The 21,919-nt window shown below is 47.1% G+C and overlaps 1 protein-coding gene across 1 annotated transcript in view; it reads left to right on the forward strand.

Annotated features, from left to right (window-relative positions):
• arhgef4 (Rho guanine nucleotide exchange factor (GEF) 4) overlaps positions 1-21,919 on the forward strand; it is a gene marked incomplete at both ends in the record, with an annotated part of 88,170 nt that overhangs the window by 47,262 nt on the left and 18,989 nt on the right. The window contains 4 exons of the mRNA XM_080489400.1: positions 6,444-6,623; positions 12,974-13,174; positions 21,190-21,369; positions 21,713-21,919. The exon at positions 21,713-21,919 is cut by the window's right edge and continues 26 nt beyond it. Coding sequence (XP_080345526.1) covers positions 6,444-6,623; positions 12,974-13,174; positions 21,190-21,369; positions 21,713-21,919 — 768 coding nt within the window. The remainder of the gene's footprint in view (positions 1-6,443; positions 6,624-12,973; positions 13,175-21,189; positions 21,370-21,712) is intronic.

Below are 21,919 nucleotides of genomic sequence, written 5' to 3' on the forward strand. Positions count from 1 at the left end.
CATGTCTATATGCAGAAATACATGTAATGTGTTGATTTAAACACGATGAAAACTGTAACTAGTTATATTGTGAACTTGTATTAATTTTTGAAAAGTGTATTTGTGGTAACATTGTATTACCATCACAGTGTATTGTTGGGTATTAGATGACGTTTATTAAACTCTAAACTGAAGCAGAAGAAAACCAGCTGTCATGTCACTGCTGTGGTTAATCCAGATGAATGACGAGAGGTGAACATTGTTCTCTCTGTAGAACTATTTCAAATGTTTTAGGATTATTCTTGTAACACTACAGGTACAGCTCAGTATATAACAATATCATTAAAAGGTTCATTCATTTCAGTAAATCAATTCAGAAATAAAAACTCTTGGATCAGATTCATCACACCAAGTGACATATTGCAGGTCTTTTTGTTGTAATTTAAAGGACAGATGTCCCTTTGTGTGAGGAATCTGATAGAAGAGTTTTTGTTTTGGAATTCAATTACTGAAATACGTTTCTGTTGTGGAATTTATTGAGTTGTACCTGTTGAGCCGTCAGGCAGATCTATTAGACATTCATGAGTGACAAAGCGTCCGAAGAATAATAAAGATTTAAATAAATGTGAGAAAGTATAAGACATCAGAAAAAAGTCATTTAAAACAGTTGAGGAATGAACATGTTCATGTTAAGAATGTCAGGAGGAGAAGATGGTGATAAGATCACTCCAGTTTCAAACTTCACTTCTCCTTTTGTTGACAAGACGTCATTTTGGACATTTGAGAGGAGACGAGCTGGTTTATGCTCCCTGGGATGGAGGGATGGAGGGATGGAGGGATGGAGGGATGGCGGGATGGAGAGATGGAGGGATGGAGAGATGGCGGGATGGAGAGATGGCGGGATGGAGGGATGGAGAGATGGAGGGATGGAGAGATGGCGGGATGGAGGGATGGAGAGATGGCGGGATGGAGGGATGGAGAGATGGAGGGATGGAGAGATGGCGGGATGGAGGGATGGAGAGATGGCGGGATGGAGGGATGGAGAGATGGAGGGATGGAGAGATGGCGGGATGGAGAGATGGCGGGATGGAGGGATGGAGGGATGGAGAGATGGCGGGATGATGGGATGGAGGGATGGAGAGATGGCGGGATGGAGGGATGGAGAGATGGCGGGATGGAGAGATGGCGGGATGGAGAGATGGCGGGATGGAGGGATGGAGAGATGGCGGGATGGAGAGATGGCGGGATGGAGAGATGGCGGGATGGAGGGATGGAGAGATGGCGGGATGGAGAGATGGAGGGATGGAGAGATGGAGGGATGGAGGGATGGAGAGATGGAAGAGTTTGTTTTCTTTAACTCTTCGGATCATCCTCTCAATGTGCACTCTCAAACCAGCACCTGTTGGTTCCTGTTTCAGCCTGTCGGTTCTTGTTGGTTCCTGTTTCAGCCTGTCGGTTCTTGTTGGTTCCTGTTTCAGCCCGTCGGTTCCTGTTTCAGCCTGTCGGTTCTTGTTGGTTCCTGTTTCAGCCCGTCGGTTCCTGTTTCAGCCCGTCGGTTCTTGTTGGTTCCTGTTTCAGCCTGTCGGTTCTTGTTGGTTCCTGTTTCAGCCTGTTGGTTCCTGTTTCAGCCTGTCGGTTCCTGTTTCAGCCTGTCGGTTCCTGTTTCAGCCTGTCGGTTCCTGTTTCAGCCTGTTGGTTCCTGTTTCAGCCTGTTATCAGTGTGTCTCAGTCTTCACTCATTCACCTGCCTTCATGAAGCAGTGAGGCTGTTACTACCTGACTTCCTCTTGATATCCACCTCCTTTCCTTACCTCCACCTTCTCCCCTGCCTCCACCTTCTCCCCTGCCTCCACCTCCTTTTCTGCCTCCTCCTCCTCTACATCTATCTCCTCCTCCGCTAACTCTACCTCCACCTCCTCCTTTACGTCTACCTTCTCCTCTACCTCCACCTCCTCCTCTACGTCTACGTTCTCCCCTGCCTCCACCTCTTCTTCTGCCTCCTCTATCTCTACCTCTACCTCCTCTAACTCCATCTCCTCCTCTACCTCCACCTCCACCTTCTCCCCTGCCTCCACCTCCTCTTCTGCCTCCTCCTCTTCTACCTCCACCTCCTCTAACTCTACCTCCTCCTCTACGTCTACCTTCTCCCCTGCCTCCACCTCCTCTTCTGCCTCCTCCTCTTCTACCTCCACCTCCTCTAACTCTACCTCCTCCTCTACGTCTACCTTCTCCCCTGCCTCCACCGCCTCTTCTGCCTCCTCTATCTTTACCTCTACCTCCACCTCCTCTAACTCCACCTCCTCCTCTACCTCCTCCCCTGCCTCCATCTCTTCTTCTGCCTCCTCTTCCTCTACCTCAACCTCCACCTCCTCTAACTCCACCTCCACCTCCTCCTTTACGTCTACCTTCTCCTCTACCTCCACCTCCTCCTCTACCTCTACCTCCTCCCCTGCCTCCACCTCCTCCTTCATGTCCGCCTCCTCTGTGAGGATGAGGAGGATTCAAACAGGTTTCATGTCCCGAGCTGCTCTCAGGGCTGTTGATGAGAGGACCACCTGCAGAGAGTCTGTCTCAGAGAGACAGGCAGCACAGAGGCAGGACGATGTGGGTGTGTTGCCTAGCAACAGCCATCGTCTGTTTCCCATTGCCATGAAGCATGAGATCACAACAAAACATAAGACAACACTGTTCAACATCTCAGATGGTGTGACAGCATATTGTGGTCCTCCTGAGAACTCCCAATGGCCCTCCACAGGGCAGGGTCCCTGGTGGACCCCCACAGCATCCCCACAGGGCCACCAGTGGACCCCGAGAGGAACCCGGTGGAACCACTCAGGATCCTGGTGAACCCCCAACACCTAGTTTTAGTTAAAACCACGACTGTTGATATCATGTTAATTCTGATTCAGTTTGTTTTCACTCTGGGTGTCCTGATTCCGAAACGTCCCTCTGGGGAAACAACAAAACACTGAGATCCAGAACTGAGCAGTGGACGATGCTGCAGGAAGTTAGCTCCCTTAATAGAATGTACCAGCAGGAAGTTAGCTCTTGATAGCCACAATGAAAAAGGAAGTTAGCTCTCTGATAGCCATGATACAGCAGGAAGTTAGCTCTTTTGATAGCATGTAGCAGCAGGAAGTTAGCTCTCTTTAGAGCACGTAGCAGCAGGAAGTTAGCTCTTGATAGCCACAATGAAAAAGGAAGTTAGCTCTCTGATAGCCATGGTACAGCAGGAAGTTAGCTCTTTTGATAGCATGTAGCAGCAGGAAGTTAGCTCTCTTTAGAGCACGTAGCAGCAGGAAGTTAGCTCTTGATAGCCACATTGAAAAAGGAAGTTAGCTCTCTGATAGCCATGATACAGCAGGAAGTTAGCTCTATTGATAGCATGTAGCAGCAGTAAGTTAGCTCTCTTCTTAGCCACAATGCAGCAGGAAGATAGCTCTCTTGATAGCATGTAGCATCTGGCTCCATCTGGGACAAACTGTTCAGAATGTGAAGTTTAACTCCTCTATTCTACACCCAGAAAGAAGCTTAGTGTAGAAAATGCTCAGCTGTACTAGAAAATGTTCAAGCTTCCTGAAGCAGCTTTACTGTAGCTTCATTAAATAGAAAACCTTAAGTAGAGACTGAGGGTGCGTCTTAATAGTAACTCCTTTCTCCTTTCCTAGCCACTTTTCCTTAACCTCATGGCTGACGTCACAGGGTTCAAAAAAGGTGTTAGGAGGCTTCCTAAAGGAGTAAAGGAAAGATGTTAGGAGACTTCCTGAAGGACTTAAGGAAAGGTGTTAGGATACTTCCTGAAGGAGATAGTGAAAGGAGTTAGTGAAAGGTGTTAGGATACTTCCTGAAGGAGATAGTGAAAGGAGTTAGTGAAAGGTGTTAGGATACTTCCTAAAGGAGTTAGGAGGATTCCTAAAGGAGTTAGTGAAAGGTGTTAGGAGGCTTCCTAAAGGAGTTAGGAGGCTTCCTAAAGGAGTTAGGAAAGGTGTTAGGAGGCTTCCTACAGGAGTAAGGAAAGGTGTTAGGAGGCTTCCTAAAGGAGTTAGGAAAGGTGTTAGGAGGCTTCCTAAAGGAGTTAGGAGGATTCCTAAAGGAGTTAGTGAAAGGTGTTAGGAGGCTTCCTAAAGGAGTTAGGAGGCTTCCTAAAGGAGTTAGGAAAGGTGTTAGGAGGCTTCCTAAAGGAGTTAGGAGGATTCCTAAAGGAGTTAGTGAAAGGTGTTAGGAGGCTTCCTAAAGGAGTTAGGAGGATTCCTAAAGGAGTTAGTGAAAGGTGTTAGGAGGCTTCTTAAAGGAGTTAGTGAAAGGTGTTAGGAGGCTTCCTAAAGGAGTTAGGAGGCTTCCTAAAGGAGTTAGGAAAGGTGTTAGGAGGCTTCCTAAAGGAGTTAGGAGGCTTCCTAAAGGAGTTAGGAGGCTTCCTAAAGGAGTTAGGAAAGGTGTTAGGAGGCTTCCTAAAGGTGTTAGGAGGCTTCTTAAAGGAGTTAGTGAAAGGTGTTAGGAGGCTTCTTAAAGGAGTTAGTGAAAGGTGTTAGGAGGCTTCCTAAAGGAGTTAGGAGGCTTCCTAAAGGAGTTAGGAAAGGTGTTAGGAGGCTTCCTAAAGGAGTTAGGAGGCTTCCTAAAGGAGTTAGGAAAGGTGTTAGGAGGCTTCCTAAAGGAGTTAGGAGGATTCCTAAAGGAGTTAGTGAAAGGTGTTAGGAGGCTTCCTAAAGGAGTTAGGAGGATTCCTAAAGGAGTTAGTGAAAGGTGTTAGGAGGCTTCCTACAGGAGTAAGTAAAGGTGTTAGGAGGCTTCCTAAAGGAGTTAGTGAAAGGTGTTAGGAGGCTTCCTAAAGGAGTTAGTAAAGGTGTTAGGAGGCTTCCTAAAGGAGTTCGTAAAGGAGATCACGGTGGTGAGGCAGTCAGACTTTCACTTAGTGACGTCATAATAAAGCGACGGCGGCTCTAGTTAGTGACGTCTGCCATGGTGGGGGAAGAACTACAAGTTTCTGAAAATGAAGTACAAAAAGTTCCTCTGGGTTCTAGATGATTTCAAGTGGTTCTAGGCAGATTATTACTTTGGTAACTTACATGATCTGCTCCTTTTTCAGTCATCCTGAGTTTCCCTGAACGCTCCGATGAGCGGGTTCCTTTAAATGTTGTCGCCGCAAGGAATTGTGGGGGAACATGAGCTGGTCTCCTTTGGAAAAGGAAGCATCAGTGGTTCCTAGGCTAAAGGAGGTTCTAAAGGAAGCATCAGTGGTTCCTAGGCTAAAGGAGGTTCTAAAGGAAGCATCAGTGGTTCCTAGGCTAAAGGAGGTTCTAAAGGAAGCGTCAGTGGTTCCTAGGCTAAAGGAGGTTCTAAAGGAAGCATCAGTGGTTCCTAGTCTAAAGGAGGTTCTAAAGAAAGCATCAGTGGTTCCTATGCTAAAGGAGATTCTAAAGGAAGCATCAGTGGTTCCTAGGCTAAAGGAGGTTCTAAAGGAAGCATCAGTGGTTCCTAGTCTAAAGGAGGTTCTAAAGAAAGCATCAGTGGTTCCTAGGCTAAAGGAGATTCTAAAGGAAGCATCAGTGGTTCCTAGGCTAAAGGAGGTTCTAAAGGAAGCATCAGTGGTTCCTAGGCTAAAGGAGGTTCTAAAGAAAGTGTCAGTGGTTCCTAGGCTAAAGGAGGTTCTAAAGGAACCATCAGTGGTTCCTTGGCTAAAGGAGGTTCTAAAGGAACCATCAGTGGTTCCTTGGCTAAAGGAGGTTCTAAAGGAAGCATTTAGCCTCCTTTCCTTCGCTTAGGGAGAATTCCAACACTCCTTATCATGGCCGCTACATCAACACTTCTGGGGTGAAAGAGAAGTGGATAGGAAAGGAGATAGGAGGGACTGTTAAGAGATAGGAGGGACTATTAGGAGATAGGAGAGACTATGAGGAGATAGGAGAGACTGTTAGGCGATAGGAGGGACTATTAGGAGATAGGAGGGACTATTAGAAGATAGGAGGGATTATTAGTAGATAGGAGGGACATTTAGGAGATAGGAGGGATTATTAGGAGACAGGAGGGATTTTTAGGAGATAGGAGGGACTATTAGGAGATAGGAGGGACTGTTAGGAGATAGGAGGGATTATTAAGAGATAAGAGGGATTATTAAGAGATAAGAGGGATTATTAAGAGATAAGAGGGATTATTAAGAGATAGGAGGGACTATTAAGCGATAGGAGGGACTATTAAGAGATAGGAGGGACTATTAAGAGATAGGAGGGACTATGCAACAGTCGTAAGAGATGATGGAGCTGCATGTTCAGAAAGATTTTAAATTCTACTGTAGATGGAAAAGTAGTCCCGCGTTGACGTGTTGGTTCCTCTCAGGATATTTTCTTGATCTCTTCCATCACATCTGTAATCTCACTTTGTTGTATTTCAAGCTAAACTGCAATATAACTTGAATCTGTTGTTTGATCCTGTGTGACCCTCTATGTCCCTGCTTGTCCCTGTGCTCCCAGCTGATCAGTGATGGCGGCGTGGTGTACGCCGAGGCGCTCTGGGACCACGTCACGATGGACGACCAGGAGCTGGGCTTCCAGGCCGGAGGGGTGATCCAGGTGGTGGATGCCTCAAATAAGGAGTGGTGGTGGGGACGGATCGTGGACAGTGAGGGCTGGTTCCCTGCCAGCTTTGTACGGGTGAGAACATCAGATTCTGACGGAAAGACGAAGATGGCGGCGCTCACAGCGCAGCGAGTTTGTCTCTTGTGCTGTTTTGTGTCTTTTGGTGATCTTTGCTGTGTGAAACACCTTCACACCAGAACTGATTAATATCAGAACACAACGCTGTTCCCTAGTTATGTGGTAATTCCAGTAGACTCGTCACATCTGCAGACCACCGGAGCTCCGTGGATTGTCGTCGGCTCCACCAGGCGCCGCAGGCGGAGGAGGGAGAGGAAGCAGCAGCAGGGCTGCTGAGCGGGTATGCTACGATAAGGAAACGTCCTCACAACCCTCGCTCCCGAGTCTCTTCCTGGCCAACGTCAGATCCATCGTACACAAGATGAACTGGAGCTGAGAATAGCGGAGGACAACTTTGTCTGGAACTGTTGTGATGGGGATTGAAACCTGGCTTCATCCTGCCATCCCCGACTCGGCCGTGCAGCCAGGGGGCGCACCGCTCCCTGGCTGGACCGCGACCAGGGCTCTGGTAAGAGCAGAGGAGGAGGCTTCTATGGAAACAATAACTGGTACTGCTCACCAGGTCTGGAAGCTCTGACAGGTTTCTGCCGTCCGGTCCACCTCCCCAGAGCTTTCAGCAGTAATAACAATGGCCGTCTACATCCTCCTGATGCTAACATAAGCCTCGTCCTACACTTCCGTTTCTTGTGCTGCCGGTGGATTTGAATTCACCGCGCTCCTGTGTTTGATACTCAGTTTTTGGACTATTTCTACTCTGACAACGAATTCTGGACTCTGGACACTGCTACAGGAGCAGCAGAAAACCAGCATGGGCTTGATGGAGGAGGTTAGAGCCCTGAAAGTTCAGAATGCCAACAAGAAAAAGCGAGAACCAGGTGTCTGATTTGGAGCAGTGCAGCCGATCAATGATGTGATCATCACCTCCTGCATATTAACCCTGGCTCCTATGCTCGGGCGGTGGCAGCAGATCCAGCTGGGATCACAGAGGACAACCTGTCCGACTCCGTGGAGCGGCAAGTGGCAGCTTTTCTCCGGTCCAAAGGAATAGAGGTGGACCAGAAGACCATGGAGGCCTGTCACCTGCAGCCCAGGAGGAACAACCACAAACCAGCCGTCATATTAAGGTTTGTCAACAGGAAGCAGAAAACAGAGCTCCTGAAACAAGGGAGGAAGCTGAGAGGGTCGGAAGTGTACATCAATGAACATCAGACCAAGAGGAACGCGGACATCGCCAGGAAAACATGGTTCCTGAAGAACCAGGGGAAGATCCAGGCAACGTGGACCTCCAAGTGCAAGATCTTCATCAAGCTCAAAAGAAATGTAAACTGGGAAAGTCATCCCACTTTCTAAAACTGAGACAGACACCGATTCAATAACTACAGACTTGTTTCTCTACTGCCACAATCCTCCAAAATCTTAATTCAATTCAACTTTATCTGTAAAGCTCTAAATCACATCAACAAACATCTCAGAGCCTCTTACAATGATAGAGAACAACAGAACCCAACTAAACCTTCCAGAACCTCTTACAATGATAGAGAACAACAGAACCCAACTAAACCTTCCAGAACCTCTTACAATGATAGAGAACAACAGAACCCAACTAAACCTTCCAGAACCTCTTACAATGATAGAGAACAACAGAACCCAACTAAACCTTCCAGAACCTCTTACAATGATAGAGAACAACAGAACCCAACTAAACCTTCCAGAACCTCTTACAATGATAGAGAACAACAGAACCCAACTAAACCTTCCAGAACCTCTTACAATGATAGAGAACAACAGAACCCAACTAAACCTCTCAGAACCTCTTACAATGATAGAGAACAACAGAACCCTACTAAACCTTCCAGAACCTCTTACAATGATAGAGAACAACAGAACCCAACTAAACCTTCCAGAACCTCTTACAATGATAGAGAACAACAGAACCCAACTAAACCTTCCAGAACCTCTTACAATGATAGAGAACAACAGAACCCAACTAAACCTTCCAGAACAGCAGATGGAACAAGCAACAGTGGAAACCAGGAAGAACTCCCTCTCAGGAAGAACAGTTCATAAGAAGTCCCTCTTCAGGAAGAAAGGGGGCGGAGCCTAGACTCTGGAAGGGGGAGGGGCATCCGCCTTGACCGGTTGAGGGGAGAAGTACATGGGATAGGACAGGGAGAGAGAGGAATAGAAGAGGGAGAGAGAGAGGAATAGAAGAGGGAGAGAGAGAGGAATAGAAGAGGGAGAGAGAGGAATAGAAGAGGGAGAGAGAGAGAGAGGAATAGAAGAGGGAGAGAGAGAGGAATAGAAGAGGGAGAGAGAGAGGAATAGAAGAGGGAGAGAGAGAGGAATAGAAGAGGGAGAGAGAGAGGAATAGAAGAGGGAGAGAGAGAGAGGAATAGAAGAGGGAGAGAGAGGAATAGAAGAGGGAGAGAGAGAGGAATAGAAGAGAGAGAGAGAGGAATAGAAGAGAGAGAGAGAGGAATAGAAGAGAGAGAGAGAGGAATAGAAGAGGGAGAGAGAGGAATAGAAGAGAGAGAGAGAGGAATAGAAGAGAGAGAGAGAGAGGAATAGAAGAGGGAGAGAGAGAGGAATAGAAGACGGAGAGAGAGAGGAATAGAAGAGGGAGAGAGAGGAATAGAAGAGAGAGAGAGAGAGGAATAGAAGAGAGAGAGAGAGAGGAATAGAAGAGAGAGAGAGAGGAATAGAAGAGAGAGAGAGAGAGGAATAGAAGAGAGAGAGAGAGAGGAATAGAAGAGAGAGAGAGAGAGAGAGAGAGGCAGACAGGCCAGAGAAGTACAAATACTAAGAAAAGTCTATGATGAGCGTTGGTCTGATGATGAACCAATCTCAGTCTGGAGTTTAAGGGCCGTGCCGTTGCGGTGGGGTCCCGGTGCTGTGGGGGGGTCCTGGTGCTGTGGGGGGGTCCCGGTGCTGTGGGGGGGTCCCGGTGCTGTGGGGGGGGGGTCCCGGTGCTGTGGTGGGGTCCCGGTGCTGTGGGGGGGTCCTGGTGCTGTGGGGGGGTCCCGGTGCTGTGGGGGGGTCCCGGTGCTGTGGGGGGGGTCCCGGTGCTGTGGTGGGGTCCCGGTGCTGTGGGGGGGGTCCCGGTGCTGTGGTGGGGTCCTGGTGCTGTGGGGGGGTGGGGTAGTAGGACCGTGGTAACTCCACTCTGGGAGTCTTGGGTCTGATCCCCTGGATCCTGCTCCCCTCCTGTCAGGATCTGGTGGCTCCAGTAATGTAATGTCTTAGAGAAGCTTCTACTCACAGATTAGATAAATGTATTGATAATCTGCTGTCTGAGAGCCAATCTGGATTCAGATTACAAAGATCCTCCTCAATGACATTAATCCACTCAATGGAAGAACTCAGCAGCTCCAGAGACAAACACAAATGTGCAGTAGGAGAGTTCATAGACCTAAATATATATAAAATAAATCATGACATTTTAATCACTAAACTGGAGCGTTGTGGTATCAGGGGGGTGGTTCTCCAGTGGATGAAAAGTTTTCTAAGCAACAGACAGCAGTTTGTGAAAATGGAGGACTTTCAGTCTTCATGCTTGGACACCGTCTGTGGTGTCCCCCAGGGGTCTGTGCTGGGACCTAAACGATTTATTCTTTATATAAATGACATGTTTAAAACCTCTGAAATACTTCATTTAGTTTTGTTTGCTGACGACACAAACATTTTCTGTTCAGGGGAAACTTAGAACAACTCAGTAATGAAATCACATCAGAATTAAACAAATTTTAAAATTGTTTTGGCGTGAATCAACTATCGCTAAACGTGGATTAAACTAAATTTATCGTGTTTGGGAATTATAAGGGGAAGACTGATATGAAAGTTATGACAGAGGGTGTAGAAGTAGAAAGGGTTAAAGAAATTAAGTTTCTGGGCTGATAATTGATGAAAACATCTGTTGGAAACCTCAAATCAAAAAAGCTCCTGCAATTAAATTCTATCACTCATATAATGACAAATAAAGCATTCTATTCTATTCTAACCTTCAGGACACTATCTTGCACTTGTCTACCATTGTCATGTAGGTTCTTGCAGAATTCTCCAAACCCCTTGAACGTTCCCACATTTTCTGTCATTTGAACCACAAATGTATTTTCTGGGATGTTATGTGATCGACCAGCACGAGGTGAAGTGGCAGAAAATTGGCATTTTTCTACATTTGCCAGCAGCAGTTTGTGTCCCCTGAATAAAACCATGTCAACCCAAGCTGCTCTGTGGTGGCCACAGACCTTCAGTGGAGAACATTGGTCCTGATAAGCAAGGAACTCAGCGGGCAGGTCAGGCAGAACGTTTGGGAGAAGTTAAGAGCAGGTTAAGTTCTTCAAAAAGTATCGCACCGAGCACTCCACTTTCCAACATGGAAAGAGTCTGGAACCTCGGCAGACGTGCTGAGACAGGGACTCCACCTGGAGGACGGAAGGAGAACACAGCAGCAGCTATGAGAACCATGGGGAGGAGCTGTAGATATCCACAATCAGTCCTCAAGACAAATATCAGTCCTCAGGTCTAGTCAGAGGAGCCAAACCTGAAATAAAAATCAGCACTGAACACAGCCTCCCACTGTGGAGCACGGTGGAGGCAGCATCACGCTCTGGAGCACGGTGGAGGCAGCATCACGATGTGGAGCACGGTGGAGGCAGCATCACGCTGTGAAGCACGGTGGAGGCAGCATCACGCTCTGGAGCACGGTGGAGGCAGCATCATGATGTGAAGCACGGTGGAGGCAGCATCACGCTCTGGAGCACGGTGGAGGCAGCATCATGCTGTGGAGCACGGTGGAGGCAGCATCACGATGTGAAGCACGGTGGAGGCAGCATCACGCTGTGAAGCACGGTGGAGGCAGCATCATGATGTGAAGCACGGTGGAGGCAGCATCATGATGTGAAGCACGGTGGAGGCAGCATCACGCTCTGGAGCACGGTGGAGGCAGCATCATGCTGTGGAGCACGGTGGAGGCAGCATCACGATGTGAAGCACGGTGGAGGCAGCATCACGCTCTGGAGCACAGTGGAGGCAGCATCATGATGTGGAGCACGGTGGAGGCAGCATCATGATGTGGAGCACGGTGGAGGCAGCATCATGATGTGAAGCACGGTGGAGGCAGCATCACGCTCTGGAGCACAGTGGAGGCAGCATCATGATGTGGAGCACGGTGGAGGCAGCATCATGATGTGGAGCACGGTGGAGGCAGCATCATGATGTGAAGCACGGTGGAGGCAGCATCACGCTCTGGAGCACGGTCGAGGCAGCATCATGCTGTGGAGCACGGTGGAGGCAGCATCACGATGTGAAGCACGGTGGAGGCAGCATCATGCTGTGGAGCACGGTGGAGGCAGCATCACGCTCTGGAGCACAGTGGAGGCAGCATCATGCTGTGGAGCACGGTGGAGGCAGCATCATGCTGTGGAGCACGGTGGAGGCAGCATCATGCTGTGGAGCAAGGTGGAGGCAGCATCATGCTGTGAGGAGCTTGAGCCAATCAAAGTCCAGACCTTCATCCAACCACATCTTTAATCAACCTGAGGTTACAGAGTGTAGATGTAGAGCTGGTATAAACAGAGTCTCGTGTGTAGATGTAGAGCTGTAGAAACAGAGTCCAGTGTGTAGATGTAGAGCTGGTAGAAACAGAGTCTGGAGTGTAGAAGTAGAGCTGGTAGAAACAGAGTCTGGAGTGTAGATGTAGAGCTGGTAGAAACAGAGTCTGGAGTGTAGATGTAGAGCTGGTAGAAACAGAGTGTAGATGTAGAGCTGGTAGAAACAGAGTCCAGAGTGTAGATGTAGAGCTGGTAGAAACAGAGTCTGGAGTGTAGATGTAGAGCTGGTAGAAACAGAGTCTGGAGTGTAGATGTAGAGCTGGTAGAAACAGAGTCCAGAGTGTAGATGTAGAGCTGGTAGAAACAGAGTCTGGAGTGTAGATGTAGAGCTGGTAGAAACAGAGTCTGGAGTGTAGATGTAGAGCTGGTAGAAACAGAGTGTAGATGTAGAGCTGGTAGAAACAGAGTCCAGAGTGTAGATGTAGAGCTGGTAGAAACAGAGCCTGGAGTGTAGATGTAGAGCTGGTAGAAACAGAGCCCATGGAGGAGCTGTGCCTGCAGCTGAAGGAGGATCAACATCCTGATTAAACAGACAAAACAATCCTTTACTTTGATAAATGATGTTTGATTCTCTTTGTGGACATTTTGAAATGAGTTTTGAAACTTGTCATTTATTCTTTTTGGATTTATTGTCTTTCTTCTCTGTCGTGACTTTCCTCTCATCCTCCTTTCCTCTGTCTCTGTCTCTGTCTCTGTCTCTCTAAAATGAGGACCTCTCACACTGACCTGTCTCTGCAGCTGCGTGTGAACCAGGATGAGCCGATGGAGGAGTACCTGGCCCAGATGGAGCAGGCCCAGGCTGGAGGGGGGGACCGGGCTAGTCTGGGCCGGCTGCTGGGACCTGGTTTACCCTGCAAAGACCAGATGAGGACCAATGTGATCCAGGAGATCATGAGCACAGAGAGAGACTACATCAAGCACCTGAAGGACATCTGTGAGGTGAATAGAATAGAATAGAATAGAATAGAATAGAATAGAATAGAATAGAATAGAATAGAATAGAATAGAAGGGAAGGGAAGAGTCATTTATTGCCACTCTGTCGCAGTGTTAAAACAGTGTTAGCAGCAGTGAAATGTTGTGTCAGCAATAAATAAACACACAATCGTAGAAATTACAAGACTGTGAACAGAGGTGTTGTTCCTCCTCACCTGGTAGGAGGTGTTGTTCCTCCTCACCTGGTAGAAGGTGTTGTTCCTCCTCACCTGGTAGGAGGTGTTGTTCCTCCTCACCTGGTAGGAGGTGTTGTTCCTCCTCACCTGGTAGGAGGTGTTGTTCCTCCTCACCTGGTAGGAGGTGTTGTTTCTCCCCACCTGGTAGGAGGTGTTGTTTCTCCTCACCTGGTAGGAGGTGTTGTTTCTCCCCACCTGGTAGGAGGTGTTGTTCCTCCTCACCTGGTAGAGATGTGCAAACCAAGGAACCTGAAGCTCCGCCCTCTCCACCTCCTGTTGGTTGTAGCAGAGGGCAGAGTGCTCCATGCAGGTGGATCTTCTGAAATCCACCAGCAGTTCCCTGGTCTTGCTGGAGTTCAGGTCCACGTTGTTGTTGAGATGCCATCTTGTCAAGTGCTGGACCTCCTCCCTGTAGGCTCCTCTGGACTCCTCATGACTGCTTCACACGGCAGGATTTTATACTGGTCGGCAGATTTCCCAAAGCTAAGAGACCACACACACACACACACACGCACACGCACGCACACGCACGTACACACACACACACACACACACACACACACACACACACACACACACACACACACACACACACACACACACACACACACACACACACACACACACACACACAGTGATAAATAAGCCCAGGTCTGCTGGTCCAGTGGGTGGTGTGCAGCCACTCGGCAGCACCAGCACACCACACATGAACCCGTCTCACTGGTGAACGTCTCGGCTTCAGACGGGAAACCTCACAGAACCTCTTGAGATGAGACGTGATTCCAGAGTCAACAGACATGGCGGACAGAGAGGATGCGTTGGCGATCTTTGTGGTGTTTTAATCCGAAGAAAGAGGTTTTAAAAAGGTCGAAGGAGTGGAGCCAACAGGAGCATGGACTCTTCCTGCTCCATGATGATATGGAGGTGAGTTCTTTTTTTTCTCATTGAAATGTCGTAACGTACTACTCTGATTATTTACAGTTGAAAAAGAACTTGATAAACGTTCGTATATTCATAAAGAGTTGCTGCTTTCCAGGTAGCTGGTATATTTATCACCTCCCAGTAGAAAACGTGGCCTTGAATGCCGCTCCATCTGGTACTTTCTACTTGCAAACTGGGAGCAGAATGAGGTGCTCCCACTGCACATACCTGTTCATCTGTGGCTCTTAACAGGAAAGATATTAGTCAAAAACAGTCCATCTGAGATGGTATACACTATTTATGTATAACGTTAACCCAGCAGTTTGTTAGCTTGTGGTTTATCGTGAGAAACTTTGTTTTTATATAAGTTACTATAAACGCTCTGTGGCGGGACCTGGTATATTTCCACTGAGAAAGATTCCACCTCCCAGTCTGTTTGTGTTTACGTTTATTAATCGGGTGAATGCAGCTCAGGTTGTTTCTTTCTCTTGTAGGAGAATCCTTCACTTCGTTTAACTTCCAGTTTACAGTCAAACATTTCCAAGATTGTCACCAAACATGTGAAGCCCTGTACCGAGCATTCGCTCAGGATTATCTCAAGGTAATCTCGAGTTGAATGTTTTTTGAAATACACAGATAAATTAAACACATACTGCATGTGATCTGTGTTTTATCAAACATGTACTTAGATTATAACATTTTAAAATGTATTTCTTTAAAATACATTTTAGTATTATTTATATTTGAATTTTGTTGCAGATAATAGACAGACAAATATAAAAAGTACACAACAAATACTGAAAGACAAGGAAAAAGATATACGCAATGGAAGTAGAACTATTTGAGGTCTTTGCCCTGATGCCTAAATCTGTCATTTCAGACACCAACTACAGACGAGCCATGCTGGAGATGCACAAGAGATTCACCAGAAGTGGCAGTTCCCTCATTGTCTTGGTGCCCCAGATGGCAAACAGAGCAACATTCTGCCCCCAGCTCATGGTGGAAGTGTGTTCTGTAAATACAAGGGGCGTTTCTCTGTATTAATGAGGGCTCTTGTTGATGCAAAGTACCAGTTTCTTTATGTTAGTGTGGGAGCACAGTGAAGAGCAGCAGAGTATTTAACAAATCTGATTTCAAGAAAGCACCAGAGCAGGACCTTCTAAATATCCCTGCAGCGAAACCACTTCCACAGTCAGACACACAAACGCCCTCTGTGATCCTGGGAGACGATGCTTATCCTTTACACACGGACCTCATGAAGCCAAACTCCTTTCATCAAATGGACTATGGGCAGAGAGTCCTTCTGGAGGACGCAGAGTGGTTGAGAATGGTACAGTGGTACAGAAGGTGGCCGAAGCATGTGTTAGTCTCCACAATCACATCCACAGTGTGACATTAGGTCTGCCACATGTACACCTCCAGCCCTGATCGACTCAGAGGACCGTGACCACAGAATTGTGGAGGGTACCTGCAGACAAAATGGTGAGGGACCAATGCTCCCTCTTTAACCTGGAAAACCCTGCGACAGCTCCTGGAAAACCCTGCGACTGCTCCTGGAAAACCCTGCGACAGCTCCTGGAAAACCCTGCGACAGCTCCTGGAAAACCCTGCGACAGCTCCTGGAAAACCCTGCGACAGCTCCTGGAAAACCCTGCGACTGCTCCATGGCTGGCAAACAGAGACAAGCTGAAGAGCCACTTGGGTTCCTCTGCAGGCAAGGTTCCCCGGCAGGACAACCACATTCAGGCTCAGTCATGTTCTGTATTCTTTGTTCTCAATTGATAAATGTAAAATTCTGCATTTACTTTCTTACAGCTGGGGTAACTTTTTTTAGCATAGAATATACTGTGTTTGTCCCAAGATGATGTGATGGTAACGTTTTGTTTAAATCACCGCATGCGCCCTTCCTCCTAAACAGTTCATCTGAGAAAGAGCCCTGTGAGTCACTATTGGATGCTTTGGGCTGATTGGCTTATTATTATTATAATAATTATTATTATTATCCTCTCTTTTTCACTTTTCTGTCTGAATTAGCTGATCTAAAGATGTGACGGAGGCCAAAACTACATGCATGTGAATACTAGAGCGTAGCAGTCCCGCATGCCACCGTCGGGTTCCCCCACAGAGACGTGGAGTCAGATTCTCCAAAAATCATAATTCTTTTATTTAAATAAACAAAAGCCTCCAACTCTCACATGCAGACTCGGTAGTCCTCCATGTCTCCTCCGCCTGTCACCCCGAGTGTCTGGGCGGCTCCACCTTTATGGGCAGAGAGGTGAGGCAGCACACCTGATTCTCATCAGGGGCTTGATCACCCCTCTGCCACACTCTGATAGAACCAGACTGTTTTTTATGTAGTTCAATTTTTTGCAGTGTTGAACGTTTGGTACCCCATCTTTATGTAAAATTTACACATTTTAAGTGTCTGGAAATGAAAAATGTATAAGAAATTGAAATGACCTGCCTAAACATTTAAACTTTTAATATTTTAATATTTACAACATTTTATATTCACGCCTTTGTTCATGTTTCTTTGCATTTGATTTCGTATTAACATTTGCATTAATATTTTGATATTTGATATACCTGAAATTTCCTGAGCCACAAATTAAACTTTCTACATGAATGAATTTATTTATTTCGAACATAAACTATGTTCTAGTATGTAACTATTTGTACATACAAAAGAAAGAAAAAGTTTAAAAAAAATACTAAAATAAACATAGAGCTGTTGGGATTCATGGTTGGTTATTAGCATTAAATTACTGGTAAGTAATAGATTACTGAAAGTAATAAATCACTGGAAGTAATTTATGAAAAATTAAAATTTTTAATGTAAGTAAACGGTCATTTACTCATTAACAACTCCTCAAGTAATTGAGTAATTACTTAAAAGTTAATAAATAATCAAAAATAATTTAATAATGAAAAATTATTAATTTGCATGAATGTTTTATTTATTCATAATAAAAAGGGGGTGAACCACCAGATAAACTGGAAATAGCTAATACCAAAATATCAGTCTCGTTTGTAAAAAGGTTTATTTAAGTTAGTTAATATTTCTGTGTAAAATATAACAATAAAAGGGAAGGTGTGAGATCCGAGCACAGACTGTTACAAACCAGTGAATTGTCAACAATAAATACACAATAATCACCAAGAAGCGTACAATTCAGCTAACAGGTGTTTATTAATAAAAATGTATTAATTCATAAATAATTCTGGAATCATCTCATAAATCAACACATTCAAGTAGCAAACGACATCTAACACGGAGATCTAATCTATTAAACAGCAAACACTATGTACAAAGAGTGTGTGTGTGTGTGTGAGTGTGTGTGTGTGTGTGTGTGTGTGTGTGTGTGTGTGTGTGTGTGTGTGTGTGTGTGTGTGTGTGTGTGTGTGTGTGTGTGTGTGTGTGTCTGGAGTGATGGGTGTAATGACCTCGAACGTCCACCAGGTGGAGGCAGACATTGGTGGGTCAGTGTGGTGACTGTGACGACCACTAGGGGCGTGCAGCGGCGCACAGAGGGAGAGCGCAATGACTTGATGCGGCCACCAGGTGGATGTCAAGAGGGATTGCGATGACCCACGCGACCACTAGAGGCGTTTGACTCGCTCTTTCTGGGGGACGCGGCGGTTGCTTAGCGACCAGATAAACAAGAGGTCCGTTGCGCATGCACGAGGGCGGTCTCGGAGCGAGGCGGTCTACCAAGGGCGTAACGAACGGGTGGTTCCGTTGGCCCGGTTCTGAGCGCCGGAGTTCTAAGTGGATGTCAGGACCTGCAGTTAGAACTCTGGTGATGGAGGCAGAGGTGGTGCAGCAGCACCAGATAGCAGTTTGGTTGCTACATGTAGGTGTGTATGTGTGTGTGTGTGTGTGTGTGTGTGTGTGTGTGTGTGTGTGTGTGTGTGTGTGTGTGTGTGTGTGTGTGTGTGTGTGTGTGTGTGTGTGTGTGAGCTTATCTGATCAGATAACAGGAGCGCAGGGCTGCACAGACTCAGGTTAGTGAAAGAGGGGGAGATGAGAGAGAGGGGAGACAAGAGAAAGAGGATTCTGGCGAGGTTCGGTTCTGAACCCTGGTTCCTCCACACAGAGCTCCCAGTGGGCCCGGAACTCACTTGGACCTCTGGTTCTGAGGTGGAAAACCCGAGTCCCGGACTTGCTCACACTAATCTAACAGTTGCTGCCCAGAAAAAGCTCTTACTGTTGTGTACTGGACAGCACCGTCAGTGGTTGTGTACTGGACAGCACCGTCAGTGGTTGTGTACTGGACAGCACCGTCAGTGGTGCTGTTGGTTCTGTGAGGCAGCGGTAACTGGTTGTTACCGGGTCTGAATTCAGCGTCCTAAATTCAGAGGCCTGGCTTCAGCTGCAGGAGTGGACAGAGAGGCAGCAGAAGGAGGACAGGAGACGCTGGCTCGGGTCTCCAGAATCCCCCAGAAAAAGGAAAAAGGAAAGAGAAGAAGTAGTCCAAACTGTGTCCTGCTCGTCCAGCGGGCTGACGTTGGTTCTGTCTCTTGGACCTAGATGGTGCTCTCTTTACCGTCCCGAGGCAGCAGAGACGTGTGTCCCTCTCGGTGGCTGGGATGAGAAGCAGGGGACAGTTGGTAGGAAAGGAGTCTCACCAAGTTGACTTTTGTCCTGGTATCCGGGTCGGGTTAGACCATTATCGATGGCCGCCAAACTGGGGGGTGGAGACTTCCTGATGTCTTTGCCCCCCTCCCTGCTGTTTTAGGTCCTGTTCATTGTTCCTGTTCATATCTATATAAATATATACATATATACACTTCATAAATACCCTTATAAATATAAATATATATCTAAGCATATATATCCACACACACATATATACACTGTATATACATACACATACATACATATCCACACATATAAAAACAACTATCCCCATAACTAAATACTATATACCATATACTTAGTTACAATCTAACTATGAACACTAATCTATTTGGAGCCTATTCTATTTATAGAGACGTCCTCTTCTATATACTTGTTCAAAACTATTGTTTAGTACTTTTTTAAAACAGATTTATATATGCACTTTCATTTATTTCTGTCCCCACTGACATTAACAAATATGAGACCTTTATATGAATAAACGTTATGGTCAAGTTAATGGTTGGTAGTATAGCTAAAAGTTACCGTTTATCTCAAGTGCAGCAGCAATTTCTGCCCGACTCCTCTCCTTGTCATTTCGGTTGTGGTTTTCTTCACACGAAACTTTGTAGAAACATTCACGATGTTGCCATAAGTCGATGAGTTGGTCCTCCATCTCCGATGTCCACCGGACTTTCTGGTGCGTCATGACAGCTGTTTTGATTTTTGGATTCCCCGCGTGCTTCCAGTCCGGCGTTTCCTCGCCACTACGTCACCTGGCTTTCTGATTGGCTACGCGTCACAGTCAACAGGCTCGTGCTGGTTTTCCCCTCGGGGGACACCACACCATGAGAACTCGGGCCAAAACAATTCAAGATGTTGAATATCCCCGATTAGAGATGGGAGCGGTCCCGACATCCTTCCAAGCAGACGAGAGCAGTCTGAACACCCCACACACTGCAGGATTATCTGATGAGATTATCTTATGATGATCTGAGCGTCCTTAAGATTGTCGGAGAGAATCGGGGCCTAAATCGGCGTCATTATCCTGCCGTGTGAACCGGGTATTATTATCGTTATCAGTCCTACAATGGTGGGGTCATCAGCAAACCTGACCACAGTAGTGGTGGTGTGGATGGTGTTGGTGGTGTGGAGGGGTGTGCAGTGGGTGGAGAGGGAGTAGAGGAGGCGGCTGAGGACACACCCCTGGGGTGTTCCTGGGTTCAGGAGGAGAAGGAGGACTGATGTGCTGGGGTCTGTTGCTCAGGAAGTCCAGGATCCAAGGACACAGTGAGATGTCCTGGTCCTGGTCCTGGTCCATGTTCTGGACCAGGTCCCTATCGCTCAGTTTGTGTGGAATGACTGTCGAAAGTCAAGCTAAAGTCTACAAACTGCTGTTGCTTTCGTCCAGGTGAGTCCTGCTGTGTGTGGGGCCGTGATCACAGCGCCCCCTGCTGACCTGTTTGCTCGATAAGCAAACGGGTGTTGGTCCAGGTCAACAGGGACTATGTTGGTCCAGGTCAGGGACTGACAGCTACCACTGGCAGACAACCCCCCCTCACTGTCCACTTTTAAAACTAAAACCCATTTTTATTCCTTTTAACCATGTTTAAGACTCTGTGCCTGGTTTTATTGTTGTTAATCTTATTGTTTGTTTTTCTGTATTTCACTGTTTTTACTCTTCTATTGTAATTCTTTATTTTTTTACTTTGTCTTTTATGTGAAGCACTTTGGCTTCAGCCACAGCTGTTTTAAAGTGTCTATAAATACAGTTGACTTGACTATGTTGGTCCAGTTATGCAGGGATGGCAGAACTGATATGAGGGATGACTGTAGTCTATAGTCTGTCTGTAGTCTGTAGGCTGACTGTAGTCTGTAGTCTGTAGTCTGACTGTAGTCTGTAGTCTGACTGTAGTCTGTAGTCTGTAGTCTGTCTGTAGTCTGTAGGCTGACTGTAGGCTGACTGTAGTCCGACTGTAGTCTGTAGTCTGACTGTAGTCTGTCTGTAGTCTGTAGGCTGACTGTAGTCTGTAGTCTGTAGTCTGACTGTAGTCCGACTGTAGTCTGTAGTCTGACTGTAGTCTGTCTGTAGTCTGTCTGTTATCTGTAGTCTGTCTGTAGTCTGTAGTCTGACTGTAGTCTGTCTGTAGTCTGTAGTCTGTCTGTAGTCTGTAGTCTGTCTGTAGTCTGTAGGCTGACTGTAGTCTGACTGTAGTCTGTGGTCTGACTGTGAGTGTGTCTGCAGGGTTACATCAAGCAGTGTCGCAGGAGGACAGACATGTTCACGGAGGAGCAGCTCCGCACCATCTTCGGGAATATGGAGGACATCTATTGGTTCCAGAGGAAGTTCCTGAAAGGCCTGGAGAGGAAGTTCAACCCGGACCAGCCTCACCTCAGCGAGATGGGCTGCTGCTTCCTGGAGCATGTAGGAACCCTCCCTCCTGCATGCTGAGTATTCCCCCTCCTGCATGCTGAGAACCCTCCCTCCTGCATGCTGAGAACCCTTCCTCCTGCATGATGAGAGCCCGCCCTCCTGCACGCTGAGACCCCTCCCTTCTGCACGCTGAGAACCCTCCCTCCTGCACGCTGAGAACCCTCCCTCCTGCACACCGAGACCCTCCCTCCTGCATGCTGAGAACCCTTCCTCCTGCATGATGAGAGCCCGCCCTCCTGCACGCTGAGACCCTCCCTCCTGCATGCTGAGAGCAGAGCTTGATGCAGATGTTCCCCCACAGCGCTGAGGACTGTCCTGTGTTCTCCATTCACAGCAGACAGACTTCCAGATCTACTCCGAGTACTGCAACAACCACCCCAACGCCTGCGTCCAGCTGTCTAAACTTATGAAGCTCAACAAGTACGTGTTCTTCTTCGAGGCCTGCCGGCTGCTGCAGAGGATGATCCACATCTCTCTGGACGGCTTCCTGCTCACCCCCGTGCAGAAGATCTGCAAGTACCCCCTGCAGCTGGCAGAGCTT

The sequence above is a fragment of the Lipophrys pholis genome, assembly GCF_963383615.2.
Source record: "Lipophrys pholis genome assembly, chromosome: 20".
Lineage (NCBI taxonomy): Eukaryota > Metazoa > Chordata > Actinopteri > Blenniiformes > Blenniidae > Lipophrys > Lipophrys pholis.